The sequence below is a fragment of the Anneissia japonica genome, unplaced genomic scaffold (genome assembly GCF_011630105.1).
Source record: "Anneissia japonica isolate Jap-2015-1 unplaced genomic scaffold, ASM1163010v1 scaffold9290_len831353_cov190, whole genome shotgun sequence".
NCBI classification, from domain to species: domain Eukaryota; kingdom Metazoa; phylum Echinodermata; class Crinoidea; order Comatulida; family Comatulidae; genus Anneissia; species Anneissia japonica.
The window spans coordinates 605,793-621,655 of NW_022745682.1; the positions used below are offsets into that span (position 1 = coordinate 605,793).

Here is a 15,863-nt window from a genome sequence, read left to right on the forward strand (position 1 = left end):
AGTACATATAATTCTGAATAAATCAGTTATTCAGAATCACTATTTATATTTACTATATTTTTGGTTTTTTTTTTTTTTCTATATTTTAATTTATCCCTCTGTTCACGTTTCCAATAAAATTTATAATATTTGGCTAATATTTAAATAATTTAGCTCTTTGGAACAAAAGATAATAATTCAGGGGTTATATAGCGCCCCCTATTATTACAGCCTAGAAATGCATATAAATTGCTTTGGAATTAACTTGTATTGATAAAAGATAATCTATTAATAAACCTACTATGAAGTAAATTTATGAGAATCCACAATCAAAACTTCCTAATATATATATTTTTTTAATTATTATTAAGTCTAAAGGGAAACAAATAGAGAAGTTGGTAAGCAATGCTTGACAATGAATAATTAAATATATCAAATGAATATTTAATAATATTTAAATTAGCTTAGCTTTCTGAATAATTTCTTTATTGCTTTAAAATTAGATGATTAAGTCAGGAATTCTAGCTAGCCTCTGTCAAATTAGTTTGATGTCAAATAACAAACACTGATTCTTATCAGGATGATTAGGAGTTTATGATTTCTTGTCAAGAAAAATATTATCGCCTCCGAACATCTGATGATTTCTTAATTACAATTGAAGTTATTGCTAAACATCGTTGCTAATGGGACTTGCCGTCTCGAATGGTTTTTGTGTATGAATACAGCGATATTCCATTTCTAAGCTGATACCCTAACAAATAGCCAGCGTCATGCTCAGTGTCTTTGTTTTATGCACAAGAGTGCAGTTAGTAATTTGCATAGCTAACATTGAATTTCATTCATAGTTTAGAAATACATCTCCAAAGATCTCATATTTCTTTCTTTCCAATCGAAAATCCAAATGAAATCGTAAATCCAACTTAGATTTTTTGCAATAGCATTAAGTGGTCTACATTCAGCGGGATTTAGCTCCCAAAGTTTTTTAAAAAAAATGTTTGACCATGCAAATACAAATACTTCATAATTTAATATTGACTCCCTAAGTTTCCAAAACAATTAATGATTTCATGTGGAGGCCTACTTAAGTTGTTCTTTTTTTTTTTGTTGCTCCCAACCATCCGAAATATGTTCATTAGAATGTTTACAATGAGCAAATGCTTTAAGCATCTAATGTTTCTATAATGAATATCAATAAATCTCTAAGCTAGCTACACTATGACATCACATGAATGCAGACATCAGCTGAGAAGCATACATCTCCACTGACTCCACAAACAAACTTACTTTTACCAGAAGATCATCGCAGGCTTATACCACTACACATTCCTTTCCTTGTTTTTTCTCTCTCTTTTTTTTCATACACTTTACTTTACTTTGGTTTATGTTTCTTTGTAATTTGTTTGGTTTTCCTCTTTTTTTTTTGTTTTCACTTTTTCGTTAGAATTTTTATAGTTGTATAATTCGATGAATGATTTATTTTTCATGCTTGGCTGTACGTCTGCTTGGACAATTGTTTTAAATCATGGTTTCACATATCCCCATGCATGCATTCAGTAATTATTGGTGTGTTTTTCATCTCCTTGCTTGAATTCCAATAATTCTCACCTTTGACCTTTAACCTGCTGGTGCACTGAAATCTAACCATGGCACAAGCAAACAACATTCCAACACATCTCTCTGTATTCTCAGAATTTTTCTTCAAACATAAATTTCTATTCAACACAAACAGCTAATAACATGTATTGATTGAGAAAAGTTACTGCTTCTTTTGATATATCATCTGAAGCCATTATCTTGTTATCAATACCATTACCACACCAATAATCTTGGTTCTCATTATCATCACCATCTTCATCATCACCATCGTCGTCATCATCTTCACAGTCATCATCATCATCATCGTAGTATTATGATTATCACTGTCAACGTTATCATCATCATCATCATCATCACCGTCATCTTCATCATCACTGTCATCTTCAACATCATCATCATCATCACCGTCATCATCATCACCGTCATCTTCATCATCATCATCATCATCGTCATCATCATCATCCTCAACATCACCACTGTCATCATCATCATATGCAGTTAATTTTCATTTCTGATTCTATTGACATTTGCAATCATCTCTTCATAACAATATATTCTTTATAGTCACTTTTGCATCTCTATGCATAAATATAATTCTTGTTAAAAAAAGTTTAATAATATTTCGAAAAACTTGCTTTATGTTCCCCCCCCCCACGCCAATGCCAACTTTAATAAACACCTTAAGATCATGTCTGAGCAGTCAAATGCAACCAACTCATAAGAGTACCCAACTTTCTCAAAAACGCTTTACAATTATATCATGCTTTTTGTATGTGCATTTTATTACCTTAGAAAAAATGACTGAATTTAACAGCCATTATTTTACCCATCATCCTTCCTTAGTATAGACCGCATGCATCTTATTGGTTTTTGCGTTTTGTGTGTTCCCCCATTTTAGACGCAGGCCCTGACCTCTGATGTATCTGGGTCAATACCACAGTCCGTTTACAGCCACATCAACCAATACACGCCATATATCTACACTGCTGGTTCGCACCCTCAAATGATTTATGTAAGTATGGCAAATTGTATTGTGATTCCTCTTGTGTGCAATAGTCCTACAGTAGGAGTCACTAGTTGACAACTGACAATCTTATATATATTTTTGAAAGTTTATACTTTTTAAGTATGTTTTACCAACAGTAAGCAGGTGAACCCCCTTTAGTTAAGATCTGATATTACGTTGTTTTAAAAGGTAATAATTAAGAAACCAGCTGTGGTTGTAAGCCCGATTATATAATAATATACTTTATACAACGCTGTTGATATGATTTGGAAGTCTTAAGTAATATATTCTTATTAAAAAGAGTTAACATTGCACAAGACCTAACCTAAATAATAATATACAATACAAATAGGAATTAAATTCAACAATTGCAAGAAAAATTGCAAATTTTTTTTTTTTACTGAAATAATGTTTGTTGCTGAACATATCTACTGATTACAAACATGTTATTATCACTGTCGAGTATACTAATAACCAATAACTATGTATTATTGCAATTAATTAGTTTATTAAACAGGTTAACGAGCCTAGATCTATGTTTAAAATATTAGAATGTTTGCTAAATCACATTGGTACACACTTAAATCTTAAAACGAGCATTTTGTGTCCGAAAACATACAATTAATTATACGTATAACAACAAATCCCCATTGTTAGTTTGTTCCCTGTGGAACAGATATGACTTCTGGGGCTTTTAAAATGATTTATTGCTGTACTATAGTAGCCTTAAAGATTGCGTTAGTCATAAAAAAAAGCTATTGAACTTTCAACTTCGAACCCAAAAATTGCAATCAGGAAATTTTGACAAAGAGTTTTTATCACATTATTTTGTATTCATTGCCTCAGAGGTTTCTTTGTAACGTTATTCCCTGATTTAGGAGACTTCCTTGAAGAAATGTCTGATTTGATTTATAATAGAACCAAAAAAACCCCCAAAATATTTGTTAACTATAAAAGGCAGTTGCCTATTGATAGATTTGTGAAATAAGTGTTACATAAGCGTACTTACTTTTACGCAGGTTGTGCACTATATAAATTTTCATTATTGTTATTGTTGTTATTTATAATTATTCTGTATCATGATTAGAATCATTAACAAGAGTTGTGATTTTTGTTAATTAGTTAATATTTTTATTTTTGTTTATTTACTTTTATAAAGCATTTGAAAACAGTAGGATTTAACTTACTATTGATTGCTTTACTTGTTTTTGTCATGGTATCATCAATATTATTTTGAGTTGGTTGTATTGTTATTTTTTTGTAATGCTATAAATTATAGTAATTATTTATTGTGTATGTTATAATTGTTCTTATTTTATTAGGTTAGATTATTTTACTTTAATTTATTTATTTTCATAATTTTGTTAGTGTTAATCCCACTTGCTTATTTAGAAAAAGACAAAGCAGAATATAGCACCCTCAGTTTTTCAGCTAGAAGTAGTGCGATTATAATTTCTATTATCATGATGTAAAGATTACAAATTGAGTAAAGGTTTACAGTCAATGAATAGATTTTATTAAAATTTTAAAAAAGCATGCATACATTTACAGTATATTTCAAACTGTCCTAAAAATTACAATTAAAATACTATAGTGAAGAAAATTCACACAAAAAAGATAATAATTATTTTGAACTTATTTACAACATAATTACAATCATAATTATTTAATATCAGTCAATAATTTTGACAAAAGGTTTAAAATTTTGGCACTGGCTTTTCGTGCTTCTTAGCTGCAACCAAGCACTTGTAACCAGTGAACTTCCTTCCAGGACATTATACAGTGTCTGATGGAATGTAATAATAAGTATTTGAGAAAAACATGTACCCAACAGGATTCAAACCCATGACCTTCCGGTTACCATTTGGAAACTTTACAAACTAAGTTATGAGACCAAGTGGACACTTGGATTTTTGCATTACGACATGTTCTTTCTCTAGGTTTGCGCAATGCACATAAAGGCATTGAGCAGCAACATTACCGGATGCTCTTTTGTGGGTGATCTACTTGTATTAGACACTTTCTAAGAAATTATATATAGTTCCATCCCATATACGGCATGTGTATTCCAAAATTAATCAAATGTAGGGCATAACATGCTAATCATTCTCATGAAATGGCAGAAGTAATTATTTTAGAAAAAGTTAATATCTTTAGGAACTTGAGGAGTTGTTGGGAAGCTTCACATTTAGTGAGTTTCTTCTGATTTATGTTGTACTAGACTTCTCCCACACCCTGCCGCTAGCAAAGGTAACCAAGTTAATTGAAGATACATTATCACTAATGGGTGATACTAACTCTAGAGCAAAGTTCTTTATTAGCTGTATTAAAAGGTCTGTGAGGTGACCTGATTTCTTAGGTATTCATTTTTAGTACATTACCATAATTCAAGAACATCTTTGGCCGACATACAGTAGATTAGTGGTGGTGCGTCAAGTTGCAGGCAAAAATGTAATCTCAGACAAAATAAGGGGTAAAGTTTTAACGGTCTTGAAGGAACTAATTTATTACAGTCTGCTAAGAAGTCACTACTCATTTTCTCTGCAATGTCTTCATCAGCAAGCCTGGAGATACCGAATGTGACCTGTTTCTTAATATTACAGAGCTCTTTGATATCTTTATACCCCTTGGCCAAGTTATTCATTTTAAATCATTGAAGTGAACTACAATATTGAGATCAACGGTTCTTCACAAATCACAATCTAATGGACAACATTTCGTGGATATTTTGTGTTAGTACTTTTTTGTCTCAAATTTGATTGGTTTTCATTGTATAGGTTTACGTTTGTCAGATAATTCCAATTACTACAATTGAATGATGCCTTCACAGCGAATGCCATTTGCTGGTTGTAAATAACCACAAGCCAGATGTTGTTGAATTATGCCCTATGCCAGACATGCCATATATATAAGAAAGTAATGACCACCTATTTGGCCAAAACAAGTCTAGCGATCTCTCGCCACACATCCAACTGAAAAAGGTCAATGAAACAGTTGATCTCCCTCCCCCTCCTCCTTGAACTTGATGCCATTACATTTATATTGCCTCCTTTCCCGAGACTAAAAGTTTTCTATTTGATAGCACAAAAATATAATGACCGCCTGTTTGGCCAAAACAAGTCTAGTCTCGCACCACACGTCCAACTGGAAAAGGCCAATGAAACAGTTGTTATCCTCTTCCTTTTCCTTGAACTTAATTCCATTACATTAATATTTCTTCCCCCTGAGGAAGTTTTCCTATTTGATAACAAGAAAATAATGGCCGCATATTTGGCCAAAAAAAGTCTAGCTGTCTCTCACCACACGTCCGACTGAAAAAGGTCAATGAAACAGTTGTTCTCCCTCCCTCTCCTCCTTGAACTTAATGCCATTACATTAATATTTCCTCCTCCCCCTGAGGCAAGACGTTTTCCTAGTTGATGGCACAAGGTGATATTTCTTGCATGTAACCCCTCCAGCAGGAGATTATTATGTAGAAACAAATTGGATGCATGACTTGTCTGATCTCTCGCTGAACTCTGAATATTTAAATATCATATCTATCATTCATATTTCATCTTGTTTGTGTGTCTAAACACAACTTGTAATTCAGGAGAAAACCATTTGCGATGACAGTTGTATAAACTTTGGATTTAACATCCGTCAAATTGGAAATATCTGAATCCGCAATGAATATTGCTTGCTGTGTCCATCTTGTAAAGACAAAAACATGTTTTTATATTTTGTTTAGACAATTTATTAATAGAATGTAATAAAATTGTTTGTGGATTTACAAATATTTTTATCCTAAATAATGAAACTGTAGCTTGGTGGTAAGATGATTGCCTTTAAACCCTGCATTTAAATTATAATGCTTCAGTTATGTACAAAAATCTATTTCCAGGTGCAACACAGTATACAGATACAGAGGTAACTTGAATATAAAACCATATAAAAGAAACATTTAAAAGAAGTTACAAGTAATTTCACAAATAATACTAATAGGCCTATATTCTTTTTTAAGTTCTCATTCAAATAAAAAGTATTTAGAAATTTTGGGAGGCCCTGGGGACTATCATCTGAGGGTTGTCGAAGAGTTGAGCAATCAAATCAAAATTCAAATGACATCGCCCTAGCCATATCTTAAATTGGGGTCTGCAATGCAAGAGGTAGAATTACCACTAATACTTGGCTTTATTTGTAAGATCTAGATGTATGTAAAAAAAAAAACGTAATTGTCATTAATAATATTAAATATATAACAATGAAGAAAATTATAAAGCACTTCTTACATAGAAAAGCAAGCATTGCTAAAAAAAAAAAAGAAAGAGGGATGTATATAAACAAATATACACACAAATAAATAGAGAAAGTAAATGGGAAAAAATGGATGAAAAATTTTTCTTTCTAATGTTATGCAAAATTCTTGATGATTCTCGGCCACACTTGTTCGTTCGACATGATACTCCCTGACGATACCTGGCTTATTTTCCTGTAAAATTTATCATTTATTAGAAGTCAATCAAGTGTAGAAATGACAGCAATTTCTGTTGAGGAATTTATTAGTGAGGCGTTTAACGTTGGATTGAAAATATTTAAACACGCGAGTTTGGTTGACGTTTAGTGAAACAGCGCTGCATCTGTCTCTTATACACATCTAGATGTGTATAAGAGACAGCTTTATTAGCTGTATTGAAAGGTCTGTGAGGTGACCTGATTTCTTAGGTATTCATTTTTAGTACATTACCATAATTAAAAACTTGTGTTACGTCCCTCCCCAGCTTCTATATTATGACGCATGATACCATAGTTTTGTGGCATTTCATAGTTTATTATCTTGCATGTATCTATTTCGAAGTGATTAATCGCTGGGTATTTATGTAATCTGGTTCTTTTTCTTTTCATAATATTTGCCATTTCTCAGCTTATAGCTTTAAGCCGGGCATATACTATTACATCTTTGTTTGTCAGATTTGTAGATAATGTTTGATAGGTAGTAAGCAATTAATCTGTGGGGAAGGCAAATAGCCAGGGAGAAATAGCCAGGGGACAATAAGCCTTACTTACAGTAGAAAATATTGGTCAGATAATGTACAAACTAAATTTTTGCGAATTGTTTTTTTGAAAACCTAGTCCAAACTATAAATTTTATTTGACAAACAAGTGACATGCCTAAATATGGTCATGATGACATCACAACATGACCATATACAGGCATATCATCACTATATATGGGCATACAATAGTATGATCAAACATTTTGTCTGACAGAAAAAAAATCTGATAATATATGCTAAGCTTTTGTTTTTCAATACCTATCATTACAACCATCTAAAAAGTACACCACTTTACAATTGCATGTTGATGTGAGTTACGAAAATACTATGCATATTTATGTACAAAATAAATACTCTCACATGCAATACATGTAAAAATGTATGTATATTTAAAGTCGCACAAAATAGGAATAAAACCATCTATGTTCATTTTCAGGTGTAACTAGAATATATAATGGATCTATGCAAATGATTTATAGCCTCTCATCTCCACTCAGCACTAAGATAACAAAGATAATTTTTTAAGGAGCAGTCAGATAATTTCATACGACCTTGAAAATATATATATAAAAATTATTCCCCGAGGATCTGAAAATGCACGCCATCATATAAATTGGTATTCATTAGAATTCTGGTTCTGTAGTACGATAACACGCTTTTGCAGGGATTCTGTCGGCCGAGAATACTGTTTACGTATCGAAATGAAAACAAGAATCAAGATCGAAAGTCCTGCTAATGTTTTCAGTTCACGAGTCGCTTAATTATATTATGTTGCTATGATCTTTTAAAGACTACGAAAATTATTAAGCTCTGACAGTTTAATTGGTAGTTAGGATCTGAATTCCACATACCCAGGTGTTCTTGTTAAGGTGTCCAATGCAGGTGACTAACAAGATATTCACAGGTGTTCCATACAGATTGCGTAGACCAAGAAAATATATTAGTTGTCCATACTCGCTCACTCTCTTTTAGTCATGCCGCTTTAATTTTTTTTTTTTTAAATTAAATTTTTTTAAGCTTTGCTGTCTCTTCATAGCACAAATGGCATCCTGTTTGGCAGTATTTACTTTAATTATTCCTCTTCTTTGGCCTGTGTTTAATCATATTGGGTTTTCCAAACATCACATGATTTTAAAATACTGATGGTCAATAAAAGGCCTCTTTTTTCAAAAAAAAAAAAAAGGGTTAAAAAAAATAACTTTTTGAAAAACTCACCTTATCTATACAGTACTCTTTGCTGTCCCGGAATGTTTAATCTATAACATAAATTATCAAAGATATTTCTCAAAAATATGCGCTAGACGAAAATTGCTTTTAATACGCCATCGTTTAGACGTGAGTTGTTGCCCCTAGGCTGTGATTGAACTACCACTGATTTCAGTTTAATAGCCAACCCTTCATTAACAAGCAAATATGTAATGTTTCATCCCTGTATGATGATTGATGTGAAGAGTATATTTCATAAGCTTCGCTCAAAAGTATCAATTCATAATTAACATGACACATAACAATTATTAAATCATTGCCAAGTGTACAATTGGACTGATAAATAGTCTTTCCCCGACATTAAATTTGTAATTTTCCCTTCCCGATTTTTTTTTTTTTTCATTTATTACTGCAGTCATCGTGTTTAGCGGTCTGCATGATTGTCGCAATATTATGCAAATTAAGGATGAAATTGAAACTCTACTAGTTTATTTTTGCCATAGCCAAATCATTTATCGTTCGGACCAAATGGCTTTTAGGATCAATCTTTGATGTGTTTTTCTTTCTGAGTGCAGTGCTTATGCTCATAAATTCCAATTGCTAACACTTGCCACAGTTTTCAACGGTTGGTTGCTAAAAATGAAAATCAGAAGAATTCAAATCTCATGGATTTATCGGGAGCTATCCAGCACAACCAGCTAATAATATTTATAAATTTAACAACCGCTAGTTACCCCCAAATTCAAAAGCAATGTGTTCTGTTATCAAATCCTTAAATAGGGGGGAAACCAACCAAAAATTTTGAATTTGCATCTAAGAGGATCAAATATTTTTATAATCTTCTAATGTAACAGATTAAGCTGTCCAGTTTTTTTGTTGATTTATTATTTTACTATACAATTCTGAATTGATTACCAGGCAATTAAAGGGTCTGTGGAAAAAAATGAAACATAGTATTATTGCATCCTTTAATTGGCTATGAAAATGTTTTCTCTGTCTAATTTTCAAATGAAGTTACATAAATACAAACAATTTAAATAAAAATTTTTATGTTCGATCAAGTATCTTAACACAGTGTACACAATATGTTGATTGAATTGTAAAATGCTGGATCTAGTCGGATTTCTATAGGAAATGTAGTATGGCGACATTAACTTTTAACCAGTCAGTATACCTTTAAAGGGGTTGATTTCCATTACCGGTAATATAAAATTTAACTAAACACACAATACGAAATACTTCATATTTTAATATTAAGAAGTTATTCCCCTACAATATAAATTCAATGATGGATTATAAAATTTGTTTCCATCCCTTCTTTTCTTCATCATTTTACGTTTCTTTCCACTCCTTCCCATATCACCCATGGCAACCAAATTACCATACACACATCATTATATTTATTACCTTTTTCGTTATTTTAGTTTTCACATTACTACCCAGTCTCAATTATCCCTGGTTAATTTTGACAAAAAATTGGTTTGGGAACTTAAGGTGATTAATCTTTGGGTTTTCCTGGGCGACATCAGTAATGACAGGTCTAAAGCCCAGAGGAAGGTGTCAGGGGTGCTTTCAATATTGGTTTTACCTTGGGAAAGTGAAAATGCAATGTACAATTTAATTATTGCTGATTTATGGTGTTGGTATACCCTAAGCGAAGGCCTTGTAATATGCATTGAGCGCTTAAAAATTTCAATGTGTATAGTACGGCGACGATTACGATCATCTTCTGTCAGTCCGTGATGAAGATTTAAATGTAGAAACATGTTTAGTGTGTAATTCATGTCATTTGATAGACAAATGGAATGCATCTCCTTACATTACACGTCATTTATTAGAGATAGTGTAATCTGGCTATCTGAATATTCTGTTTATGTTTTAAACTCCATTATCTTGCTTTAGCAGCTTTTACTCTATATCCCCAAACATTTGTAAATGTATGTATGTTAAGTTTATATATTGTCATCATTATTGTTTTCTTTCTTTTTTCCTATCAATCTTTTTTCAACATCCCCTTCCTTTAATATTCAAATGCTTCTCCAATTCCATGTTCGTAGTCTTATTTGAATTTTCATCCAATTATCATCTTCTACAATTTTTTCTACTTATTATATATCTTGTAATTGTCTCCCTCGTTTATCTCGCTACTGTAACTCTCGCGTTTATCTTTCCATCTCGTATATCCTCATTGGCTTTGATGTCAAAAACCTATTCCATTCGGTTTACGATCATTTAGTGTATGTACACGTTTCTTTGAATCTGTCTGTGTTCTTTTTTTAAACTCCCATCATTTAATTTCCCTCTTCATCTTTACCATAATTATATCTTTCTTAATTTATCTCTCGTTTATCTTCGCATCTTCAAATCAAATGCCACTGTTGACCTCGTTCTTAGCCAATTTTTTCCGTTCGTGTTCGCCTTTTCCTCCTCTCTTCCTAATAATCTCCATTATCCCGCTTATCACCTCCATCCGTCATCTTCACCTCGTTATGATCTATGACCCATTTGCGTTCCTCTCATCTACTAATTCTGCTCTCGTTTTTATAAGCTCATGTCTGAACGTCGAAGATAATAGAGACGGTCTATATAAAAGTGGGTCTTCTGCAAAATGTTAAAACTTAGATAAATTTCCAAGTACAAGGGATTTCAATAGAAAATTAGTTGTTTAGTGTTTGTTGTGTCTACCGCCCTCTTGATGACACTAGCATACCACTAGGTAGCTACCCAAAACTAGGTAATCCGGTTACTTCAGACACCTGACAATTACCCCAAAGAGCGCTGCATGCAGTTGACAATGTAAACATGCTGTCATAGATCACATGAAACACCTAGTTAAACATAGTTATATGACATAATTCATATTGTCATCCATGCCATGACACCTTTAAATAGTTCATTCTATAATTCTGAAAACTACAAAAATCACATGAATAGCAGTAGTTGCCCGCCTGGGGAACCTAATTTTTTTTTTTCATAGTTTGTCTTATTTTAATTTTCTATTATTTCTATCTTATTTATCCTGGGGAACCAACTGGATTGGACTGGATACTTCTACAGTTCATAGTTAAAATTTACGAACTCTTAATTGTGAGGCTTAAGGGACTGAGCTATTTTTATTTAATTTGAGATCAATTTTTTAATATTATTTAAACTCACAATCCTGGGACTGCAAGGCAAGCATATTAACCACCAAACTACCCTTGATCATTCTCCTGATGACGAATGAAGCAACTCATTCAAAACGTCAAGATATATCTCGACAAAAACAACACTTCTTTTCAGAACTATTTACATGGTATAATTTAGTATGGTACATCATTAATATCAATATAAGGAATGAAAAAAAAGTATGAAATTTATTAAATGTGTTAACAATTCCAATGAAAAAATTTGCCCGTCAGATAATATTCATGTGTAATCTTTTATAACATCAGAAAGGCAAAATCCACATTTGATATCTATATTCTGTTGCGTTTTCAAACCCAGTGAAAGGTATACCTCCCGGATATTCCATACGTGGCTAGCATATTATCGTATATGACACCTTTAATGAGAAGCTTTCGATATATGGGGTACATAACGAGTTCGGAAAGTTAATGATATGTACTGCTCAGAAGATTATGCCTCTGCATTTGCAAAAAAAAGAGGAAGTTTTTAAAAAGTCGGCTTTTAATTGACAGCGAGCTTCTTGAGATTTACTCGCACTCTGTTATCGTAGTCAAACTGGTCATCGTTGATATGTATGCAGTAGTTAATTTTAGAATTGTCTGATTAACGGTACAGAGTCAGTTCAGTAAGTTCTGTCGAAATTGATAAGTGCCATCATTTATTCCATTTTAGTCCATGTTTCTTAGTCCGTGTTTCTTCGCATGTAAGTTGGTCGAATTTCCACTATTTGGTTAACCATTGGGAATTCAATGCATAAGATGACCATAAAAGCAATCAACAATTAATTGAAAAATGAATGTCCAGTCAGTGATGCGGTACTGTAACTGTCTTGATGGAAGGCCATAATGGTACAATGCCCCAACTGTACTATTAATAGACGTTCAATCAGAACCATATATACTTGTTTTTTCATTATATTTTCTCTAAATCCAGCTGCATTTAAGGGTATTTACCATATTCGTATACCATTTCTCCATGAATATAGCTCCGATGAAAATTTACATTGATTAAAAATGCAAATTAAATTTGTTCACATAATATTCAATATTTTCCAATGTCAGTTCAAATATTTTGGAATGTTTAACATATTAAACACTATTGCCACTGAACTCTTCTATATTTAATAGACTGTGAATGGACATAATCGTTCTTCCAGCTTTTAAATGTTTATAGGTATAGTAAACTATTTCATTTGACAATTCTGATATTTTATCATCATATTGTGGCGATAGGGTTTCAGGCTTAACCAAAAAAAAATGTTAATATAGCTATGGTTAGAAATAATGGTACCCTGGTTGCCTCATGTAGGAGAAATTAGATAGTGTAAATCTAATAAACAAGATCTGAAATAAAAATATACAGAAAAATATTAAACTTATTTTGTTATACATACTTTCAGATAAAAGACCAAATAATAATAGATGGTCAGCAATTAAACCAATTGGCTAAGCCCCGCCCATTGGACATCGTTGCTATGGTCCCACAAAACAGTTGCGTAAACGCATGCCTTTGTGGTAATAAGCAGCTTTCGATTAGGACGACGCGGCCTTCTACGATGGGCAGTGGAGCGTGAAACCGTACTCCGCATGCGAATACATGGGGAAGTCGTTCGTTGTGTGGATTTGACAATGGGCTTTAAGCGATCTGGCGCTGTGTTGACTACGTCAACGTGAGTTTTAAAAATACACACTCGCTGGGGGCGCCTGCATAATTGATCACGCGATACGAGGGAGCTCGTCGTCCTGTAAATCGAAACAGCTTTGATTTTGAGACGGGAAGTGCATATTACGACATTTATGGTTGACTGAATTCCCCGTCGCAGCTCTCCGCATCGCCCATTTTGGAAGCTCGCTATTGTTTGTAGGGCGCGCGTATTCCTGGCTCTGTTCTGATTGGTCAGTTTTAAGTTCGAGTGACTTTCCAGAATGGTCCATTACAACACTTTAATAATGATCACGAAGTTCATAAATTCCTATATAACAATATTAATTACCAAGATAATATTTACTTTACTAATTTTGTTTTATTAATAGATCTGTGTTTATATAATAAACATCCATTTATTATTGGTGATCTGGTGATATTTTGATGAAAATATAATTTATTCAGTCATCAATTTTATTTTTTGTTATTTGTTACTGTAATTGGTACATATTCAATTGATTAATTTATTATTATTGATGATTAAATGATTAGTAATATATTGATTGCTTAATTATTGAGAGTTGTATTTCATTGATGATATATTTTATTGACTGATATATTTTACTGATTGATTTGCCTCTTTAAAGATCACCAAATTTTGTTAGCAATTTTAAAAATTATTGAAACATTTAATAACATTTTCAATGGGCCAATTGACACTATTATACATTATTGAACTGCTAGAAAATAATGCAAACCAATTTTCACTAAAACTCTTGTATGTGTGTATCAGTAACACGAACCTTTTCCATTGCAGTTGCCATGTCATTTATGGTTTATCATCTTATCAGAATTCTAATACTAAATTTGACCTTTCGATTTTTATTTTGTGTTACAGGCCCCGCAGATTACAAGTAACATGTCCACCATGGGGACATCACAAGTGCCTACTACTTACCCATATAGCCAGTTTGTAACAACCCCAATAATGAATACACAGGCCCAGCAAGGGTTTGCCGAAGTTCCTATACAGCATAGCCATCCACATGTGTTCCACACACCCTATCCCTTTGCCTTTACCCCCAAACCAAAGAATGACCGTCTTGAGGTAAGTATTTACCCCCTTCCTACTTATTAGTTTGGTGCAGGGTGTGTTTATTGTATTTATATTGAAGTGGTTCTAAGTGTTATATGTGGGAAATCATTTTCATAATTAAAAATAAATGTTTAATCAATTTCAAAGGTTTCTATGTTAAATATCTTAGTGCTGTTATTATTTTATCTTTATGATATTTAATGGATAACATGTTTCATCTATTGTGTCTTTGAATTTATTTTTTTATCTTTAGCTCTTAATTATATTTGTTTTAGAGAATGAAAGTTAGTTTGATTTTATGTATTTTGTTTTGTCATATTTTATGTTGTTGTGAATAATGTCATGGATCGACATGCTCATTTTTTATAATTTCTCATTGGTTTTTATTTGGTTTATTTTTATGATTTTTTTATTTTGTACTATTAAATACTATTATATGCTATTCTCTTTCAGTTTAAAAGTGTATGTGTTGCTATTACTGTACTCAACATTACTTTTTATATATTTTTTTAATTGATTTTTTTTTTCTGGAATGCGTTTTGTTTTTAGTTTAGCTTATTCGTGTATCCAGGAATTTATTTTAGTCGAATTTAAATGTTGTGCATGTTTGCCGGAGGTTAAACTTTGAGACAAGTTGAATGTTAAATGTTTGTAATATTATTATAAACCTTATTGTCATGGATACATACATGTACATATACTTTACACAGGTTAATGTTTTGATGTGTTTGTTATTTATTTTTTCTATCAAGTCAGTTCCCAGAGTAAGATGGTACTGTGGAAGTTCTATGTCCACAATGTTTTTTTATTATTTTAATATCATCATCACATTTTCATTTGAAAACAAATTATATAGGGACATGTCATAGTAAAATAATTCCAAAACATCCATGGTAACCAATCATGGAATCATCGCCATGGCAACCAGCACATGCTTCTTATCCCTGCAGTTTTGTTTTGTTGCCAGAGAGTGCATTCTGCTGTACCCAAACCTTTGCTGCAATATCACACCATGCCCTTTGCTTCATTCTGGCAATTATTTGAGCTTTCTTTTTTCGTCTCCTTCTTTTAAACTTCTGCATAATAACACTTTGTAACTATATAAAGTTAAATAGAATTGAAATTATTATTT

General features: G+C 32.2%; 1 protein-coding gene across 10 annotated transcripts in view; it reads left to right on the plus strand.

The window, feature by feature from the left end:
- LOC117120014 (muscleblind-like protein 1) overlaps positions 1 to 15,863 on the plus strand; it is a gene marked incomplete at its 5' end in the record, with an annotated part of 39,145 nt that overhangs the window by 367 nt on the left and 22,915 nt on the right. For 9 of the 10 annotated variants that reach the window (XM_033265005.1, XM_033265007.1, XM_033265009.1 and 6 more), the window contains 2 exon segments: positions 2,474 to 2,587; positions 14,534 to 14,743. In XM_033265005.1, the coding sequence (XP_033120896.1) occupies positions 2,474 to 2,587; positions 14,534 to 14,743 (324 nt within the window). 10 annotated transcript variants of the gene reach the window in all.